The sequence below is a fragment of the Chiloscyllium plagiosum genome, unplaced genomic scaffold (genome assembly GCF_037043375.1).
Source record: "Chiloscyllium plagiosum isolate Xiang-an unplaced genomic scaffold, Cpla_swu_hap1 HiC_scaffold_7, whole genome shotgun sequence".
In the NCBI taxonomy this organism is placed as follows: Eukaryota; Metazoa; Chordata; class Chondrichthyes; order Orectolobiformes; family Hemiscylliidae; genus Chiloscyllium; species Chiloscyllium plagiosum.
Genome location: NW_028270145.1, coordinates 14,124,511 through 14,146,810, shown reverse-complemented (window position 1 = coordinate 14,146,810; position 22,300 = coordinate 14,124,511). Strand labels below are relative to the sequence as shown.

Here is a 22,300-nt window from a genome sequence, read left to right as displayed (position 1 = left end):
CTTTCGGAGCATTAGTTGCAGATTTATCGAATTTTTAAAAAAATCATTCATAGGATGTGAGCATCTCTTGTATGCCCAGCATTTCTTGCCTATTTCTAACTGCCATTCAGTAGGTGTGATTCATGTGGTAGAGGTACTCCCACAGTGCTGTTGAAAGGGAGTTCTAGTAGTTTGACCAACTGATATTGGCCAGTTAGTAATGTTACAGTCTGAGGCCTTGACTTTTTGCACTTTGTCTCGCTAACAGTTTCCTATTTTCTGTCTAATTTCTAGAAGTGATTCCCTTTCTTAGACGTGAACTTTCAAGCAAATGAAAATAGTAATGATCAATGCCCGTAGAATATCCCAAATAGTTTTGTTGCAGTTGAAAACAAGAAGCACTTGTGTTTCTCACTAATATCCAAGTAATCTCCTAGGACAGGTACATGGGAGATGCTTCTCCAATCCCCAAAAACAAACATAACAAGTTACATGAGGCACAGAACCCAATACTCTTAATAGCATTGAGAATATGCTGACAGTTTGCTACTAGAAGCAACCTGGATAAGAACAGCACCCAATCAGATCACGTTATTGTAAAGAGTACATTTGTGAATATACACTATCTTTACCAGTATAACACCAAGCTATTGAATAGCTGCATGAGGAAAAGAAGGCAAGGAAACAGAATTGTGGTGACCACTGATATTTTTAAAACCTTACTGCACAGAAGTGCATGAGATTTACATAACTTCATTCATTCTTGGATCTTTTGTGTGCTTTTCCCTCCTCCTTTCTTCATTGAAATGATGCTTGATGTAATGCCTTTGGATTACTGTTTGGCTTAACAAAATAACAGGATTAACATAAGTGTCGATAATAATTGTTGGCACTCCAGGTTTTGAGAAGATCTTCTTTAACAAATTCTGGTGAATCATACAGCTATGATCTGATGGTTTTGGAGGTTCAGATGGATTGTAAATATCTGCCATTATTTGAACATTCTTGCACACAAACAAATAGCCTGCCAATTTATGTTTGTAGAGTCTTTCTATGTGTGACTATCACATTTGACTTTGTAACTATTTGATCATTCTAATTAATTGCAAAGTAATTGCATGTCACAGACAAACCTCTTTGTCTCTAGAAGCAAAATTAAGATATAAGACAGTTAGCCAACTTGCACACTCATGGTGACCTGTGCGGGTGCAGCAATGGCTGAGTCAGTAACTTCTGTTCTGCTTCCTATCTATTTCTGTTTAACTTGCAAAGATTATTTTTCCAGCTGCAATGGACAGCTTCCAATGGGAGTCTTCAGACGGAGACAGTCACAGTCACACTTGCATCCTCACAAGGAGATGGTAAGTGGTGGGACAAATTTTATATTGCATTATAATCTCAGACTTTTTGTTGAATAAAACTTAACATGACCACCATGACCTTGATTTAAAATGCTAGAAGGAAAGAGCTTTTATCATTGAGATTACTTTCAATGTCTCCATTGAGAATAATAGCACACTTTCTCTTAAGTAAAAATGTTGAAATTTAAATGAAAAGAAATCCCAGTCTAGAAGTTTGAACACCTAATCCTTAGTTCTAATTTCATGCAGTATTGTTTTGAGATTCCCTTCTGCCCTTTTGAGTAAATGTAAATTTCAAAGTGCTGTTCAAAGACCAGTAAGGAAATTTTCCCTAATATCCTGTCTAATAGTCATTCTCTTCACTAATACCAATAAATAATATTTATTATTCATATTATTCATATAATATTCATTATCTCTTTGTTTTGGAACTTCATTACATACAAATTGACTGTTGCAATCCTGACAGAATAATAATCACAAAGTGCTTTGTGTATTGAAATCACAAAGGAGAATATATAATGTAGTTTTTTTCTTTTTCCAAATTATTACAGTGCTGCAAATTCTCTGACAAAGTGGATAGATGGAAAAGTATAACTCTGAATACTGTAAAAATTAATTGTATGTTTAAAGAAACTATAAGTTGGTTTACAATGCAAGTTGATGTCTTGGGGAATCCTGTGAAGTCCTGAAGTAACACTTCAATTAGGAAGTGATTTGAATTATTCTGATGTCATCTTTAAAGCATGAATAAAGTTCTGATGCAATTAACTTGCACATCCATTTAATTATTTTTAACTAAGAAACTAATATTTACCTTACAAATGTGTACAGTTTAAATTGTCCTCGTATATGGTCGTTCCATCCTAATACAAATGAAGTCTTCAAACTTTGGTGGAAAAGTTGATATCTGAAATCAAATTTTATACATAACCTATCTCCTCCACAAAAACAAAGGAACTCTAAAAACTAACTGAACTGAAACTTAAATTCACAATGTTGTTTGCACAGATCAGATGAAAAATAAATCCATTTGCTCTTAATTGAGGTAGTTGTACAGGACATTGGTTAGGCCACTGTTGGAATATTGCGTGCAATTCTTATATCTTTCCTATCGGAAAGATGTTGTGAAACTTGAAAAGGTTCAGAAAAGATTTACAAGGATGTTGCCAGGGTTGAAGGATTTGAGCTTTAGGGAGAGGCTGAACAGGCTGGGGCTATTTTCTCTCGAATGTCGGAGGCTGAGGGGTGACCTTATAGAGGTTTACAAAATTATGAGGGGCATGAATAGAGTAAATAGGTGAAGTATTTTCCCTGGGGTTGGGGAGTCCAGAACTAGAGGGCATAGGTTTAGGGTAAGAGGGGAAAGATATAAAAGAGACCAACGGGGCAACTTTTTCACACAGGGTGGTACGTGTATGGAATGAGCTGCCAGAGGAAGTGGTAGAGGCTGGTACAATTGCAACATTTAAGAGGCATTTGGATGTGTATATTAATAGGAAGGGTTTGGAGGAATATGGGCCGGGTGCTGGCAGGTGGGACTAGATTGGGTTGGGATATCTAGTCGGCATGGACAAGTTGGACTGAAGGGTCTGTTTCCATGCTGTACATCTCTATGACTCTATGACAGTATGTGCAAAATGTATTTCCTTCCATCTCATTTTTATTAGAGCTTATTGAGATTTTACGCAGCGATGTTACTGCAGAAAGCTCACCAGAGAATGCAAACCATTTTAATCAGGTATCCTAAAGTACTACTTGGATTTGAATAGCTATGTCACAGATTGTTTCACTGTATTTTGTGGATGATGAGAGGTAGTTGCTCTCATGGACTTTCAGTGTGCAATTTGGTGAGACCTTTACAGTGATAGTTGCAGACTAGAAGCCAGCCAGTTTGGAAAAAAAAACTTCTTTTTTTTATATTTGAATTGTTAAAAGGAGTATGCATTTTCTCATGTGTTGTCAATCCATAGATAATACTACAGCTGATTCAATCATCACAAAGGTGGACGCAACCCAGATGGTGAATACACTATCTCCAGAGACAACCCAACTTTCATCTTCACTTTCTTCATTGCAACCAAAGCTTTTTGCACAATTACAGGTCAGACCAATTAGTTGTTCTTCTAAAATAAACATAGGTTTTCACTTTTCCTGGCCTAATTTTCATTTCTTCAATAACTTTTTTTCACAAGTTCAACCTTTCAAGCTTATTTTGAGAACCATTGCTAGCATTCTAATTCTTGAAACTATTTATTGCTGAAATCTTCCATTATTGCTTTGGTTACATTCAGATTGTACTATTTCATTGCTCTCCTTGTTTACAATTCCATCTGCCTTTAGCATGAAATTATCCAGAACTCTGCTACCCATGTATCTTGCCCAAGTCCTGGTCGTCTATCACACTGCACTCAGTGACCTATGTTGGTTCCAAGTCCACTGAAGCCTCAAACTTCAAATACTGAACCTTGTATTCAGAAGTCTCTGAGACATTGCTCCTTCCATTTAATTTCCATTTTTAAAATTTCTACTATCTTTAGAACCTTCTGATAACTGTGTTCTTTCATCTCCAAATTCTTATGCATTCTCCTCTTCCTTTAACCCACCATTGAAGAACTTTTTAACTTTATGGACCTTAAGTTCTGGAAATCCCACCCTAAATAGCTGTTTTTCTCTCTGATCCTTAAAGACACTACTGAAAATACAAATTTAGTCATTTATAACTTTTCCTCCTTTGACTCAGTGTTTGTTTTTGTCAGAACCACTGAGGGTGTTTGGCTTTGTTGAATACACTACATAAGTGCAAATTGTTGTTTTTGTATGGGTACTTAAAAATGTCGCTGAAAATGTGTTGCTGGAAAAGCGCAGCAGGTCAGGCAGCATCCAGGGAACAGGAGAATCGACGTTTCGGGCATAAGCCCTTCTTCAGGAATCCTGAAGAAGGGCTTATGCCTGAAACGTCGATTCTCCTGTTCCCTGGATGCTGCCTGACCTGCTGCGCTTTTCCAGCAACACATTTTCAGCTCTGATCTCCAGCATCTGCAGACCTCACTTTCTACTTAAAAATGTCAGTTGTTTTATATATATTATTGTTCGACATCTGTACAGTTACCATTTTTCCCCTTCATTAAACCTTCATCTTGGGGTTGCCATCATCCTAGGAAAGAAAATTAGAGATGAATCACTTATCATGGTATGTATTGCAAATTAACAAACAATACATCATATAAAAATTAAAATGTGTTTCTTAAAAATATTATTAAATATACTTGTAGCTTTCAATCAAACTTTCCATATCCCTTGGTGACAGAAGCCTTTGAAGCCTTTCTCCAACCACCATTCAACTTTCAAAACAATACTGTTCCCCAATACTGTCTGTAACTAGTTCCTCTCCACAATCGTCTTTTTCCCTTCCACCATATGCACCCATCATTTGCACTAATCAGCCCCTTTTCTACCAATACTGCCCCCCTGCTCCTACTCACATGGTGATCAACCTTTTCTTCATCTCTACCTTACCCTCCACACCATAATCTGCCCCTTCGTTGCCTCTCCCAAACAAAAAGCCACAAACAGTGATTAGTGCCTTGTTCATCACCATATTCCCATGATTTTGCCACTGCTGCAAACTCCAATTTTGGAACTTACATGCCAGTGCCTGTGAAGCAGAGTTGCCAGCCCAATGTAAGAGGCCTGCACACAGAAAAATTTGAAGCTGCCATTCACTTTCATGGCTCAGCTACATAAACCCAGATTTTTCTGCACTCAATCAATAGTTGAATTGCTTTTACCTACCTTTGTCTGTGCCATGCTGGTGCTCAGACATCATCCAAGGTCTGTTCAGCACTTGCTGCTTGAAATTCTTCGTCAGGTAATGGGTACTTTAGAATTGTAAAATTCACCCCTTTGTTGTTTGGTGGCATCATTGCAGTGGGTTTGGAGCTGTCTCTCCAGAGTCTGTTATCTACAGTCACTGTAGATACCTTGCAGGGAGGGGAACCTGCAACCCCAAGTATTGTTTCTGCAGGTTACTTCCAAAGTTTGGACTCAACTGCTCTAAGCTATTGAGGCAACTTGCACCCCAGTAATAGCATTTATAGTTTTGTTTTGTTCAGGTGATTTTCCTCTGTTCTGCTGAATATTATCCTTGATACTCTTTTCTCCTATTATAAAGAACAGATTTCTAACCGATTTGGATCTGTACAGGAAAAGTTCTGTTTTACTTTAAGTTAACAGGTATTGGCTCACCATTTCAGTCACTGTTCGTATAGAAAGGAATATTTTTCAAAGCTTTTGAAATTTGATATTTCTGCTTCAGGTTAATTTGAAAGCATAGCACAAGGAATAGGAGAAGGAGTAGACTGTTCAATCCAGGAGCCTGCTCCGCCATTCTATACAATCATGATTGATCTGCCTCAACTCCACCTGCCTGCTCACTGCCTGTATCCAATGAGCAACCAGAGGTCCAGCCACCATACTGGACAATGAAGCATCCATAACCCATTGTGGTACAGAATTTGGAAAATTCACAACCCTATGAATGAAAAAAAATGGATCTCCACATCTCAGTCTGAAATGATTGATCCCTTATTCCTGGTACTCTGTCCCTATATCCTAGGTTTCCTGGCAGGAAAACAGCCGTTATGTCTCCTGTGTCATATCCCTTCAGAATCTTGTATGTTTCAGTGAGATTGTTTCTCATTCACCTAAATTCCAGAGATTATAAGCCCAAATTGTTAGCCCTGTCATTATAGGATGAAACTCTTATCCCATGAATCTAATAAATCTTGATTGTGTCTCAGTCAACCCCAGCCAGAGTAAGAATCTTTCTAACTGTGAATGTGATTATGTCCTGGTAACCTCCTTTCTCTTTTTTGATTTCTTTATTACAGTCTTGATTTTCTTCCATTGCATTGGTTATTTTCTGTGATTCATTTCTTGCTGTTTGCAAATTGTTTTCTTTCTTTCTCTCAAGGGATTACAGTTACAGCCAGCCTTTGCTTCTTCTGATGCAGCCCAAGCAGTTGTTACGTTGAATTCCCATCAACCAGGCATCAGCAGTCCTTCTGCAGTGCCAGAAACAAGCAGTCCTACTGCACAGCAGCAGCAGCTTTTCAATCAAGCACACTTCCTGCAACTCAGCAGCTCACTGTCGGAATGTGACTCTGCAGCTTCCACCTTGGTTGGTGTGTCAGTATCTGAACAGAATATGGTCAGTATGGGACAGCTGGTAACAGTAGGAACATCTGTTGGTGGAGACACAGGCCTTGATGGAGGAGTTCATCAGATATTGCTTGGATCAGGACAAACCATCCCTGTACAGATCATGGAAGCTTCATCACCTTCCACAGTTGGTAAGTTCATTTGTTTTGCTTGTTAGTGAAATTGGGTGTTCAAATTTGAATACAAAACCAAAACTCTGGATCTTAACTGAAAATAGAAAATAAAGTCAGTTCTGCTATGACACGTGTTTCTTCAATGGATATTGACTTTGACATGATTGAAGAATTTAGACGGTTATTTGTAGAATCCAGCTTTTCTTACATGTATTGGCTATAATGTGATTCCAGCCCCATTAGTTTAAATGGTGCAGCTATTGCACGATTTTCCTATAAAACAAGAATGTACGGGAACGGAACTATTGCATTATATCAGAACTGACTATAATGGAAATACACAGCAGGTCAGACACTTCTGTGGACAGAACAACAAAATTTTGTTTAAATTTGATAACCTTTCGCAGCAACTAGGAAAAATGAAGAATCTATGTGATTTTAACGAGCAGCTGCCATAATGTTATTCCCCCTCTTTCTACCCCTCACTCCACATACCCCATGCAATAGTTTTGCCAAACACTGACTTCTGGATTTGGTGTGGTCAGTGTGATTGTTTAGATTATTGAATGCTGTGAGCAGATGAAGCAAAGCCAATCAGAACAGCAATTGCAGATGAGATAAGGTCAGAGATGCTTTAACATTTCAGATTTGCTTGGATGATCCAGTGGAGAAAATATACCAGGACTGGGCCAACACGGAGTACATGAGGTCATCATCAGCATCCAAAAGAACACAGACTTAATAAATTAATCTTATAAAGAATAATGTTCAGTCAATAATAAAAACTTAACAGTTACAATATAGTTGCCAAAAGAGAGCTTTCTATTTTCATCCGTTCATTTCTGTGACAGCCAGTAATTGCTGTGGTACAGTTCACATTTTCCATGCTTTTGTTTATGACTTGATAGTATTGGAAATGTAAAATCAACTAATTTTCAATTCTTGATTAAATAGTTTCAATTAATATGTTTGGGTTTTAAAACATCTCTGTAATGCATAAAGTTAGTGACAATGCATATTACAGGTAAGTTTACTCTCTCAAGTATGTAATCCTAAACATCACAATATGAATTGCCTGCTACCTTATATTAATATGCTCTCAACTGCAGTCCTTTGAAGAGAAAGTGAGGTCTGCAGACGCTGGAGATCAAAGCTGAAACTTTATTGCTGGAACAGCACAGCAGGTCAGGCAGCATCTAGGGAACAGAAGATTCGACGTTTCGGGCACATGCCCTTCTTCAGGAATGAGCAGAGAGTGTTCAGCAGGAGAAGATAAAAGGTAGGGAGGAGGGACTTGGAGGAGGGGCGTTGGAAATGTGATAGGTGGAAAGAGGTCAAGGTGAAGGTGATAGGTCGGAGTAGGGTGGAGGCGGAGAGGTCAAGAAGAAGACTGCAGGTCAGGAAGGCGGTGCCGGGCTGGAGGGATTCGGCTGAGACAAGGTGGGGGGAGGGGGGATGAAGAAACTGGTGAAGTCCAAGTTCATCCCCTGTGGTTGGAGGGTTCTCAGTCGGAAGATAAGACGCTCCTCCTCCGACCGTCGCGTTGTTGTGGTTTGGCGGGTGGATGAGTCCAATGACCTGCATATCCTCGGTGGAGTGGGAGGGGGAGTTGAAATGCTGGTCCACCCGGACGAACCAACCAACCCAATCACCCTGTAGCACAGCATTTCAACTCCCCCTCCCACTCCACCGAGGATATGCAGGTCATTGGACTCATCCACCGCCAAACCACAACAACGCGACGGTCGGAGGAGGAGCGTCTTATCTTCCGACTGAGAACCCTCCAACCACAGGGGATGAACTTGGACTTCACCAGTTTCTTCATCCCCCCTCCCCCCACCTTGTCTCAGCCGAATCCCTCCAGCCCGGCACCGCCTTCCTGACCTGCAGTCTTCTTCTTGACCTCTCCGCCTCCACCCTACTCCGACCTATCACCTTCACCTTGACCTCTTTCCACCTATCACATTTCCAACGCCCCTCCTCCAAGTCCCTCCTCCCTACCTTTTATCTTCTCCTGCTGAACACTCTCTGCTCATTCCTGAAGAAGGGCATGTGCCCGAAACGTCGAATCTTCTGTTCCCTAGATGCTGCCTGACCTGCTGTGCTGTTCCAGCAATAAAGTTTCAGCTGCAGTCCTTTGAAATCCACCATACTAAGTATCTGAACTGAAGAATGTCTTACAATTCCACAACACCAATGTGTGTAACAATACATTACGGGAGTTTTCTTGAGACAGAGGAAGAACAAATGGTTACCTAAGTCCTTGCCATTCAAAGATTTTATTTGAGCTGTTCAGATTTTATGTGAATTTTATACTATTAATCTCAGTTTGTTGAACTTTCTGCGACTATGTCAACCTTAAATAATATAACAATACCAGTACATTTTTAAAATTCATTCATGGGATATGGGCATTGCTGGCTAGTCCATCGCTAATTTCCCTTGAGGTGATGGTAAGCTGCCTTCTTGAAACAATACTGAGGGGTAAATACGTTCATTATGCTAATAGGAAGGAAGTTCCAGGGTCTTAACTCAGTGACAGTGAAGGAATGCTGATATAGTTCCAATTCAGGATGGTGTATGATTTGAAGGGGAACTTGTAGGCAGGTGAAGTTCCATCTTCTGTTTTGACAGCTTTAGTGCTGACCATCTCTTCACTAAAGAAAGCAAGAGTGAAAACGTAAACCAGGACAAGCTACCCTCCTGACTCCTTCCTTAGTTAACTCAGACATTGGCTCAACTATGCCTCAAAGCTCCAGCTCATTGCAACCTTCCTTTAATTGTGTTATCCAATGAGTATATTCATAACTGCCATAATTAGGCACAAATTGGAATGAATTAAAATGTTTGACACAGTCTTGTATATATGGTGGAGTATACTTGGGGGATTTAGCTGCCACCCCAAGACTCTCTGAAACCAATATGAAGAATCTGTGAATACCTGCTCTAAGCAACTCTAGCTGAATCAAGTATGTTGTACCAGATCCTCCTGATATTTGAACAATCATAGAATCTCCACAGTGTGGAAGCAGGCCATTTGGCCCATCAGGTTTACATTGACCACCGAAAAGCATCCCACCCCCACTGCCACCGCCACCGCACTCCAACCCTGTATATCCCGTGGCTGATCCACCTTGCCTACACATCCCTGGAAACTATGGGTAATTTAGCATTGTCAGTCCACCTAACCTGCACATCTTTTGATTGTGAAAGAAAACTGGAGCACCCAGAGGAAACCCATGCAGACACTGAGAGAATGTACAAACTCCACATAGACAGTTGCTCGAGGCTGGAATCGAACTCGCGTACTTGGCGCTGTGAAGCAACAGTGCTAACCACTGAGCCACCATGCCAATCCTATTCAACCTACCAATTCATCTGAGGGAGAGGGAGTGTAGTCTGGTAACTGGCTGGCAATTTGTCCTAATTCCATGTAAGTAAAAACAAAATACTGAGCATATCTAGCAGCTTGTATGGAGCCAGAAACATGAACTTGAATCATGAACTTTCATTGAAACTGGGAAAGGCTCTTCAGGGATGAGAAATAGAGGAGAGTGGAACAAAATGGAAGATCCGGATTAAGGCAGACGACTGGAGACATTAAATGATAAATGTGGTGGTGGAGCAGAACTAGTGGTGATGATGGGACAAGTACAGAAATAAACAATGGCATCAGAGGAGGTTGAAATGGAAGAAAAATGAGCAACCACCATCTGAAAGCAAATACAAAATAGAATAAATCAAGACTGACATGCAAAAAAAAAGGAAAAAAAAACAGTTGAGGCAGATTACGTCCTAAAATGACTGAAGTCGTTGAGTCAAGCAGCTGTAAAGTTTCTAATCGAAAGCCGAAGTGCTGTTCCTTAAGCTGACTGGAGCATTGCTGTACGCTGAGGACAGGGATATGTCAGCATGAGTGCAAGGTGTAAAATAAAAATTACAACACAAGTCATACTTGTGGACCGGAGGTGTTCTGTAAAGTCTCAATGACCGGAGGCAACATTGTGCAGTGAATACAGTCTACTAAATTAAAGAAATAGTTGTAAATTACTGCTTTACCTAGAAAGAGTATTTTGGGGATTTGGATGATGAGACTGGGTAAATGAGTAGAAACTATGTGCTTGCATGGAGAGGTGCTGTGGGAAGAGGTTGAGATGATAGAGAATTAGGTGAGGGTGACGCAGAGGAAACAGTACTTCAGACTGCTGAAAGGAAATATGATGGTGTGTTTGGTGATGGCAGAGGATGAGGGAGGGGAAGGAATGAGAGTAGAAGTACAAAAAGTGAGTCAGATGTGATAGGCCCAGTCAACAACGGTGGCGAGGGATCCTTCATTGAGGATAAAGGAAGACAAATCAGGCTTTGTTTAAAAAAGAAAGGCTGCATCATTTGGACAAATGAAATGGGGAAACTGGGGAAAATGGATTAAATCTTTGCAGGGTACAGTGTCAAGCAGTGTATACTTTTAATATTGGGACTGGAGAGTTTCATGTAATACCTCAGGATTAAAACTGATGGTGCTCAGTACAGAGTGCCTCTGTTCAAGTTTGCATTAAACACTTTGTTTTGACGAAGTGACTGGCAGCAATATCAATCCTGCTAACCAAAATAAGTTTTCACAGTAGTCAATCATTGCATTTGGGATGTAGCACCACATTCTGCATTCTTAAGTTGATTGGAAGTATAGAGGTTTAGAGTTTTGCTGAAAGATATTCTGTCAAAGTTTGTGTGTTCCAGCAATCGGAGAGCACTTGCCAATCAATCAACAGCCTGTTTCTGATGCAGTATTAAATTGTTGTTCCCTTTGATTCTGTCCTGTGGGTATAAGATGAAGAACTTCAACAACTTGTTTTGATTTTTTTCAACAATTTTCTGCATTCTTCATTGCTACTGCTTGTTTCAAAAATGTGTTCTGCTTTTTCTTGGCAAACTATACTAAATTGCCCCCACCCCAAAATAAAAAGGACCAGTAAACCGTATAACAGGTGAGAATTACTCCTGGCCTACATTTTATAAAGGAATGATAGGATAGTCCGATTCAGACATTGTCTGAATTGACCATGTAGAAATTAAGTATCATTGAAAGAATTTCAAAAACCATGTCTTTGGCAATATGGATTGATGTGACCTTGTTTGAATTTGAATTCAAACGCAAGATTGGAAAAGTGAAAAGAAGCTGTTTTAATTGCATTGTCAAGCATTCCTAGCAATGTCAGGCAGAAGGTTATTCCCCTTTTTTTGACTGAATTCAAACAGTTTCCTCATGTAGCACTCTTGAAAGTTCCCCTTCAATTGATATTTATTTTGAGGATATTAATGAGCATCTTCTGTTATTTGAATCCATGTTAATTCTTTTTGCTTTACTTTTTTCCCCACAATGCTATTGTAGTCCAGGAGAGTTGTATCAGCCAAATCAAAGAGGAATCTGAAGATGGGAGTCTAGCTGCAGCTAGGACCTGCATGTCTGAGATAGCTGGACCAGGAGATTGAAGATCTTCATCCACTTCATGTATGCAACCGAAAGAAATTGGTGGTTCCCAGTGATTAAGCATCCTGGTGTGGGGAGATTCCTGAGCTATCATGGAACATATGGGAGGTCCTAGTAGCAGACAACGACCAGGTTGAAGTTTGCACTCCCATAATGGAAACACGTTTGTCCATTTGTAAAGGAGAGAACTTTTTTATTTTTGCCAGATGCATGAACCTTCTGCTCAGCCTGCTTTGTAAGAATGAACATTGAGGGCATTTGAACGTATTAACAATTAACTGCCCAGAGCTGCTTAATGAAATATTCTCAGTTTTGACGGTCTACCTTGTATGTATCCTTGAAAAACACATTGCCAGCTGGTATTGGAGCCACGCCAGCAACATCAGGATCATCATAAGTATACATTTTACTACAAGGCTGCTGCCCCTTCGTATTATCTATACATTTTTCTGGTGCTGGTACCAGATCTGATGAAAATACATGAATTAAAAGCATGCTGGATCTGATCAGACTAAATATTTATTCACAAACATATGGAAACACAGTGGAAACATGTGGACTGATTTGTACTGGCTTTGGTGCCAGAAATGAAGCCAGGTTTGAGGTCTCGTGTTAGCTTCAAAACTGCAGAGAAGAAGCCACTCAGGATTTTCCAGACATATAGCATGCAGACCTTGAAAATGCAATTCGGTTTGAATTTTCTGAGCCTATAGCCTTTGGAAATTCAGTACCACAAAGTATTCTTCTGAAACCTGACGTATAAGTGGACATTTGTCACTGATGTTTTTGCTGGGTTCCGAGCAGCAGCACTACTATGTATTGGAATGTTTGCTCATTACTTAAAGTAGCAAGAATCCAGAGTTGCAAAATTCCAATTAAAAATGATATTTGTTTCTTTTAATTCTTATTCAAAAGGATTTACATTGTATTTGAAGATTAACTCTCACTCTTGGACTGCTGGGAGAGGAAAGACAGTTTTGGGAGAATTGTACTGCTCTTACCAAGTAAGCCAGTGGAATTGAGATTTGTGATTTTTTTTTTAATGGACACTGAGATATGGAGTTTATCTGTAACCAGACCTTATGATTGTGAGGGCATTATTCCATGTCTTATACACAAGCCTTTAATTAGCGATGAACAATGCAAGTGCAACCATGGCAGAACTATCATTAAACGTCTTCAATATTTATGGGGGTGTGGGTCTCTTTAATGGTAATGGGGAGGGAATTAGTATTCCAATACTATTCACATTTTGACTTTGAAACTTTTACCTTTATCTGATTAACTACGAAATTAAACAGATATCTGAATGTAAAGATACATTGTGTATTTTATCTTTAAATATGATTGCCTGTGGCATCTTAAATTTAGTTTAAAACAAGAAGCTTTCCTTTTCTTTGGGAAGCTTTAAAGACCTCCAGAACCCATGTAGTTTAGAAAAATCTTAAAGGAAATGCACCTCATGAGGAATTGTTAAACCAGCAGAGCATCTTTAGTACTGAAATTGTTTACTTCAGTAATGTGAAACAAATGAGTGAACTTATTTCAACAATAAGTTTAAACTCCTTGGTTATTCTGTCTGTTCTGAAAGCAAGCTAACAGAACTGCCAGTACGTTTGACCCCGATTCTATATCCAGTGCATATGTTGTGCTTTTCTGATTACACAGATCTACCTGACATGAGCCTTTAAACAGAGTACATTTGCTTCAGTGAAGTTTCATTACAGACGATGTCTAATACATCAGTGTTTGCAAAAGATTGCATTGTTTTATGCAAGTTACCAACAAAAGTGAAATCATTCAAATAAAGCCACTTTTAATCGTAAGTTGCCTCTGGTTCAATATTTTCATTCAGAGACATTGAAAAAAAGTTGCTGTGCTTTGAGTACATTTGATACGATTGTTCTTTATCTTAACATCGTGATCGTATTTTCAACAATTAAGAACTTTGTCAGCTTAGTTTTTCTGATTTGAAAACAACACGCCGGGTCCAAATCTACCTTCAGTGATATGCTTGTGGACATGTGGCAGTTGGTTTTGTTTCAGCTGGGAATTTAAGATAAGGCAATTGATTATTATCAGCCATTAAGGTTTTATTGGTATATGCAAGGGCACTGATAGAAACACGAAATAAATTGTCTAAGCATGCCTCAGTCACAAATCTTATTTTGGTACCGCAAATACATTTGACATGAATTGTTGTTCATGTTCATTAATGAAAGTATGTGTTCAGAACAGCGGTTTATCAGAATTGTCATGAGCAACTAATTTCTCCTTAAGATAGCAAAATCTTTCGAAAATTCTTAACACTGTCAAAGGTGACGTCATAGTATTCTTAACTAAGAATGATGAGTGAAAATCTGAAATAGAAATAAAACTCTGGAATTACATAGTACTTGGTGGCCTCTTTCAGATCCCAACTCATGTGCATTTTGTAGTTTGAATTAGACTTTCAAGATTGTCCCATTCTAGAATGATTGGGGTTATTGAAAATAAACTAGCTTCCTTCAAAGCTACATTTGTAATCATATTATTTTGATCCACAAATAGGGTTTTCCTGATCTCAGATGAGAGATTTTCTCATTGTGTTAACATGCCATTTTTCAGATTAATCATTCAGTTGAGGCCCTATCTGTACGAGAGCATACAACAGACTTTGCCTCTTTTTGAAGATAAACAGGGTGATTTTCCTCAGAAACCTGGCCCAATATTTGTTTGGTTAATCCCAACAAAACTAAATAGTCAGAAGCAAAGGTATTTTGGTGCTAATAGGAACATAGAAATTAGGAACAGAAGTAGGCAATTCCTTCAAACCCGCTCTGTCATTTAACATGTTCGTGGCTGATCTTATCCTGGTCTCAACACCAGTTTCCTGCCTGCTGCCCATAGTTCTTTATCCTGCTTTTCATCAGAAACGTGCCTATTTCTTTCTTGAAGTTGTTGATTGATTCTGCCTTCATTGCACTCTGGGGCAGTGAGTTCCACAAGGTTTCTGGTTCAAATCCAATCCAGGGACTTGAGTATAGAAATCAAAGCTGATCCCTTGAGTGCAGTCAAAAGAGAAAATGCTGGAAAATCTCAGCAGGTCTGGCAGCATCTGTAAGGAGAGAAAAGAGCTGACGTTGCGAGTCTAACTGACCCTTTGTCAAAGCTAGATCCAGAATGCTTTTAATTCATGTATTTTCATCAGCTAGGGTCCTAGCTTTGACAAAGGGTCAGTTAGACTCGAAACGTCAGCTCTTTTCTCTCCTTACAGATGCTGCTAGACCAGCTGAGATTTTCCAGCATTTTCTCTTTTGGTTTCAAATTCCAGCATCCGCAGTAATTTGCTTTTATCCCTTGAGTGCAGTACAATTCCAATGCGCTGTTGTCTCTGCTGGCTCTTGGGAAAGACACTAAATTGAAGTGCCGTCTGGCTGTTTGGATGGTCTCATGGCAGTATTTAAAAGAACAACAGTGCAGTTGTTCCTGGTATCCTGCCCAATGTTTGTACCCCAGTCAGGATGGCAATTCGGATTACCTGGTCATTGTACTCTGCTGACGCAGGAAAACAAAACTTCCTCAAGCGCCATCGCCAAGTTTTGACATGGTGATAAATGGGGTCTGAAAGGGATACAATTGTATGTTGGCGTATGTTTCCAGTAACGAAAGCAGATCTTTACTTTGCTGCTTTTGAAAAAGCTTACAGCTTGAAAATTGGAGGCTGTGTTTCAAATAACAGCATTTGAAACTTTTAATTCCTTTGTATGGGGCATCCTGACGCTAGTTAAGGCGCTGCAGGGTTCTCTTTGCTCTTGGGTGTTGAATCCTCCTTTTTGAGAAGTTTCAATATAAAACAGATGATGTTGGAAGCACTGGAGATTTTAAAAAAAAACTTGCTGGTTGTAAATTTTGATTAACTCCTGTTTGTTTTTTTTTAAAAAAATCCATCAAGCAATGACAAATTCATGGCAGGGCCACATTACGTTTTTTTTTTGTTGATTAACTTTTGAAGTAGCGGGAACCGTCCTTTGACTTTTGGGAAGGCAAGCTGTGTTACATGTGGAAACGTTCAAAGTGAAAGAGCAGTGGCTGTGTCCGTGAGGTGGAGTGCGCCTTTAACAGCCCCGGCCAATGGATAGCAGAAGACGTGATAAGGGTTGGGTTGGGAGGAGAGAGAGAGAGAGGGGTCTGTGTCGGCGATCGGCAGTCGCGCCTGCGGTGGTCACGTGGTGTGGGAGCACTGTGACAGCGCGGAGGGCGGCAGGCAGTGCGCAGGCGCAGCGACGGCTCCTCCCTCCCCACCTTCCCAAGATGGCGCAGGTGCAGGCACGCTTTTACACCGAGGACAGGAGGTAAGATCCGATCCCGGCCTCCGTGGGGGCCGAGTCCAATTCACGGTGCGGCCCGAACGGGAGTGGGAAACACGCCTCGGTCTCTCAGTTTAGTAAAAGTCTCCTCTTCCGCATGATTTTTTTTTGGGGGGGGATTGAGGTTGTGTTCAACTGAATGGGGGCATTACCGCGCGGGCCGCAAAAATCAGAGATTGGCGGGAGCGGGGGACTGGCCGCATCTGTGGGGAGAGAAAGCAGGGTTCACGTCTCGGGACCAGCGACCCAACGCTCAGCCCGGTCTCAGTCCCAGGTGTGAGACAAGGTTGGCTGACCTCCGCACGGGAAGGACTCGAGTTCTTTTGCAGTAACTCTGTTCTTAATGAGCTAACGCCGTATACGCTCAGGCCCCGGTTCGGGTCTTTCTCCCCACCGATGCTGCCAGAACAGACCCTTGTCTCTTTTTATCAAGAGCAAGAGTCCCTATATGATGGAGAAGAGCAGTTCTTGTCTCTCCTCTTTGTCTGTATTGTACTGAACATCTGTCCCTGTGGAAATCACAGAGCATTGCAATCCCAGCGTATTTTGTACTGAACAGCATTCTCCGTGTACCCGTATATGAAACAGACAGCAGTCCCTGTGTAGACTATGGATAATAGCAGTTCCTGTGCATTGTACAGAGAACAGCTGTCCCTCCACATTTCATTTACTTTACTATTCTAATTAGGGTCTCCCCTGCTAGACAACACGCTGTGCTTCAAGGTATCATCTGGGGATCTGTGATTCATTCCTGGATCTCCCCACCAAAAAACCCAAGTGTTTGGTAATCTCTTGAGGGCACATCATTTCATCATAGATCACAGAATCCCTACAGTGTGAAAACAGGCCATTAGCCTAACAGTTACATCAGATTACAACAGGATCTGGCCCAGATGGGCCATTGGGCTGAGATGTGGCAGATGGAGTTTAATTCAGATAAATGCGAGGTGCTGCATTTTGGGAAAGCAAATCTTAGCAGGACTTATACATTTAATGGTAAGGTCCTAGGGAGTGTTGCTGAACAAAGAGACCTTGGAGTGCAGGTTCATAGCTCCTTGAAAGTGGAGTCGCAGGTAGATAGGATAGTGAAGAAAGCGTTTGGTCTGCTTTCCTTTATTAGTCAGAGTATTGAGTACAGGAGTTGGGAGGTCATGTTGCGGCTGTACAGGACATTGGTTAGGCCACTGTTGGAATATTGCGTGCAGTTCTGGTCTCCTTCCTATCGGAAAGATGTTGTGAAACTTGAAAGGGTTCAGAAAAGATTTACAAGGATGTTACCAGGGTTGGAGGATCTGAGCTACAGGGAGAGGCTGAACAGGCTGGGGCTGTTTTACCTGGAGCATCGGAGGCTGAGGGGTGACCTTACAGACGTTTACAAAATTGAGGGGCATAGATAGGATAAATAGACAAAGTCTTTCCTCTGGCGTCGGGGAGTCCAGAACTAGAGGGCATAGGTTTAGGGTAACAGGGGAAAGATATAAAAGAGACCTAAGGGGCAACTTTTTTATGCAGAGGGTGGTACATGTATGGAATGAGTTGCCAGAGGATGTGATGGAGGCTGGTGCAATTGTAATATTTAAGAGGCATTTGGATGGGTATATGAATAGGAAGGGTTTGGAGGGATATGGGCCGGGTGCTGGCAGGTGGGACTACATTGGGATATCTGGACGGGTTGGACCGAAGGGTCTGTTTCCATGCTGTACATCTCTATGACTCTAAGTCCACACTGACTTTCCAAAGAGCGATCCACCTCGACTCATTCCCCTACCCTATTACTCTACACTTATCCCTGACTAATGTGCCTAATTCACACATCACTGACCACTATGAGCAATTTAGCACAGCCACTTCACCGAACCTGCACATCTTTGGATTGTGGGAGGAAACTGGAGCACCTGGAGAAAACCCACGCAGACACCGGGAGAACGTGCAAACTGCACGCAGACAGTAGCCCGAATCAAACCTGGATCCCTGGCACTCTGAGGCAACAGTGCTAATCACTGAGCAACTGTGCCACCCATTTATATTGGGTTTACTCTCTGTATGTGATGTCTGTAATCCATGTAGTCTTTTACTACCGAATAAAAGTTATTACCCACATTCCTCTTGATGAACTCTGCCTTAAAATTCTGGGAAGATATCAGTTGGAAGTTGAGCACTATGATGTGGGGTAGGATGAAGTGGCAATTAAAGTGCTAAGAGAAAGGAACAGAACTAATTAGTTATTAATTTAACTGTTCTTCTGTTACTAACATATTCATGTTAACTTTATTATTTTAATAGCCGCTAACATATTTTCTCCTTGCAGCCTCTTCTCTCATTTTTGGTGTTTGCTGTCCACAGCTTCACCTTTAAGTATCTTCTAAGTTCATTAGATTGTTGAAAATTGCTGCTGTTCAATTCAAGGATTATTTCTAATGTGCGTTAGTGTAAGTAAAGGCTGTTGAGAGCTAAGGCAATTCCTGCCTCCCCAGCGCCAGAATAAATAGAATAATTTCAGTGCTGCCATGTGAAAATTCCATAGTGGAGAGCACTGAGACGTTGTGGACAAGTCAGAATCCCTACAGTGTGGAAGCAGGCCATTCAACCCTTTGAGTCCTCACTGACCCTCCGAAGAGCATCCTAACCAGACCATTCATTAACCTTGTAATTCCCCTGGCTAATCCACCAAGCCTACACATCCCTGGACACTATGGGGCAATTTAGCAGAGCCAATACATCTAACCTGCACATCTTTGGACTGTGGGAGGAAACCCATACAGACCTGGGGAGCTGGTGCAAACTCCATATAGACAGATTCTAGAGATTGGAATCAAACCTCTGGCACTGTGAAGCAGAAATGCTCACCACTGAGCCACCATGCAATCTCTAAGTCCATGTTATTATCTAAAGTACTTCACAATACATGGTATTACTGGACAGTATGATCAGCATCAAGGATTCTGCCCAATTTCATCACCTCAGTCCATGGCCCTTATGAACAGAGATCATTTATGAATTAAAGCATTTATAATCCAGTCACAAAACTAAGAGGGTTTATAGTGTGATTGCTTCATTGTATGTCACCACACCAGAAATCTTTCTACAATAATGATCTTAGAAGTGTGACGATTGAAACATTTGAGAAAATAAGAACTAGGAGCAGGAGTAGACCATATGCATCACCCAGCCTGCTTGATCATTCAGTACAATTAGAGCTGACCTTGAGCTTCAATGCCACTCCACCCACTGCACTGTATATCTAGACCTTGGTTCCCTAAAACAAGGAATCTGTCATCATCTTAAGCTAAAACGTATACAGCAATGGAGAATTCACAACCTTTTGAATAAAGAATTTCAATAATTTATAACCTTTTGAGTGAAGGACCCTCTCCTTATCTCAGATCTCAATGATTGGCCTGTATGCTAACACTGTGCTCCCATGTTCTAAATTCCCCAGCCACAGGAAACAGCCTCTGTCTAACAAATGGTTTAGGAGCAGTAGTAGTTCACATGAGCCTCCTCCACTAATCACTAAGGCCATGGTTAATCGGATCATCCCACAATCCTGCCTTTTCCGATAACCTGTCAGTCTTGCTTAACAGAATCTATCTTTGATCATTGACCTGAGTGTTTCCAGAAACCCCTTCAGAATCTTGCATGTCTCAATATGATCACCTCACATTCTCCTAAACTCCAGAGATTATCGACCCGACTTAGTGCCTTTATTCGCAGAAACCAATCAAGTGAAGCTTTGCTCTAGTTTCCTTCAGCATGAACTACAAAATTTTACAGTGCTTCATGTGTGAACCTCAAAAGCATTATACAATGCAGCAATATACCTTTATTCTTCTACTCCTATCCCCTTGCAATAAAAGCCTTTTAAAGTGTCTTTGGGTTTTTTTTTGTTTTCACAACTGAAGTGAACAAACTCAAGCATTCCCACTTTATACTCCATTTGGCACCTGGTTTCCCACTAACTTAATCTGACCATATCTCTTTGCAGCCTGTCACTCTACTTTTCAAGGGTTACAATTCCACTCAGCTCTGTATTGAAAGCACTGTTACTTTTAGTCTCTTTGTTTCATATTACTAATATTGATTGTAATTGGTTGATGCCTCAGCACTGATCTATGCTACATTTGACTGGTCATCACTGGCAAACTGAATGTGTCCCATTTATCTTTACACTTTGTATTCTGTCTGTTATCCAAATTCTATACATTCTAATATTTCCCCAAGCCCATAAACTCTCTTTTTGCAGATTAACCTGTTGTGTAGCACCACTTCAGACTGGATGCCTGTGACCAGTGGAGTGCCACAAGGATCAGTGCTGGGTCCACTTCTTTTCATCATGTATATAAATTATTTGGATGTGAGCATAAGAGGTACAGTTAGTATGTTTGCAGATGACACCAAAATTAGAGGTGTAGTGGACAGCGAAGAAGGTTACCTAAGATTACAACGGGATCTTGATCAGATGGGCCAATGGGCTGAGAAGTGGCATGTGGAGTTTAATTCACATAAATGCGAGGTGCTGCATTTTGGGAAAGCAAATCTTAGCAGGACTTATACACTTAATGGTAAGGTCCTAAGGAGTGTTGCTAAATAAAGAGACCTTGGAGTGCAGGTTCATAGCTGCTTGAAAGTGGCGTCACAGGTAGATAGGATAGTGAAGAAGGCGTTTGGTGTGCTTTCCTTTATTGGTTAGATATTGAGTACAGCAGTTGGGAGGTCATGTTGTGGCTGTACAGGACATTGATTAGGTCACTGTTGGAATGTTGCGTGCAATTCTGGTCTCCTTCTTGTTGAAAGATGTTGTGAAACTTGAAAGGGTTCGGAAAAGATTTACAAGGATGTTGCCAGGGTTGGAGGATTTGAACTATAGGGAGAGGCTGAACAGACTGGGCCTGTTTTCCCTGGAGTGTCAAGAGGCTAAGGGGTGACCTTATAGAGGTTTACAAAATCATGAGGGGCATGGGTAGGATAAATAGACAAAGTCTTTTCCCTGGAGTGAGAGTCCAGAACTAGAGTGCATAGGTTAAGGATGAGATGGGAAAGATATAACAGACCTAAGGGGCATCTTTTCACGCAGAGGGTAGTACATGTATGGAATGAGCTGCTAGAGGCTGGTACAATTGCAATATTTAAAAGACATTTGGATGGGTGTATGAATAGGAAGGGTTGAGTGGGATATGGGCTGGGTGCTGGCAGGTGGGAATAGATTGGGTTTGGATATCTGGTCGGCATGGAGGGGTTGGACCGAAGGGTCTGTTTCCGTGCTGTACACCTTTATGACTCTGAATATGTCAGATGTTCATTAGAATTTCAAATATAGAACGTAGAACAGTACAGCACAGAAATGGGCCTTTAAGCCCATCATGTCTCTGCCATTCATTCTAAACTTAACCCATCTGCCTGCTCATGGTTCATCTGCGTATTTACTGTCTGTTCGTGCCTCTCTCTAAATGTCTCTTAAATGTTGCTATCATATCTGCTTCTACCACCTACCCAGGCACATTCCAGACACTTTCCCCGAGGAACAGTTTCATATCTTAACAGTCTTGTAACTTACACAATTATGATCACTATTCTCAAAATACTTACCCATTGAAACTTCAATCACCTGGGCAGATTGAATTCCCAATACAAGGTCTAGTATGGCCTCTTCCCTAGTCAAACTGTCTGTGTATTGTTACAAGAAAGCCTCCTGGATATACCTAACACATTCTGCTTATCTCAGCCCCTGGTACTAAGGTAGTCCCAGTGAATATTGACAAATTTAAAATCACCCACTATAATAACCCT

General features: G+C 40.8%; 2 protein-coding genes across 5 annotated transcripts in view; both read left to right on the top strand.

Moving 5' to 3' along the window:
- The window catches only part of LOC122551330 (calcium-responsive transcription factor-like), a 60,496-nt gene extending 46,506 nt beyond the window's left edge, over positions 1-13,990 (top strand). For 3 of the 4 annotated variants that reach the window (XM_043693055.2, XM_087988747.1, XM_087988746.1), the window contains 4 exons: positions 1,265-1,340; positions 3,314-3,444; positions 6,316-6,694; positions 12,066-13,990. In XM_043693055.2, coding sequence (XP_043548990.2) covers positions 1,265-1,340; positions 3,314-3,444; positions 6,316-6,694; positions 12,066-12,166 — 687 coding nt within the window. In that variant the 3' untranslated portion in view covers positions 12,167-13,990. Of the gene's footprint in view, positions 1-1,264; positions 1,341-3,313; positions 3,445-6,315; positions 6,695-7,322; positions 7,788-12,065 lie in introns of those variants that run through there. The other variant, XM_043693056.2, reaches the window with a different exon arrangement.
- Positions 13,991-16,435: 2,445 nt separating this feature from the next.
- Positions 16,436-22,300, top strand: part of wdr12 (WD repeat domain 12) — a 33,505-nt gene continuing 27,640 nt past the window's right edge. The window contains exon 1 of the mRNA XM_043693058.2: positions 16,436-16,498. Within this exon, the coding sequence (XP_043548993.1) occupies positions 16,458-16,498 (41 nt within the window). The 5' untranslated portion in view covers positions 16,436-16,457. The remainder of the gene's footprint in view (positions 16,499-22,300) is intronic.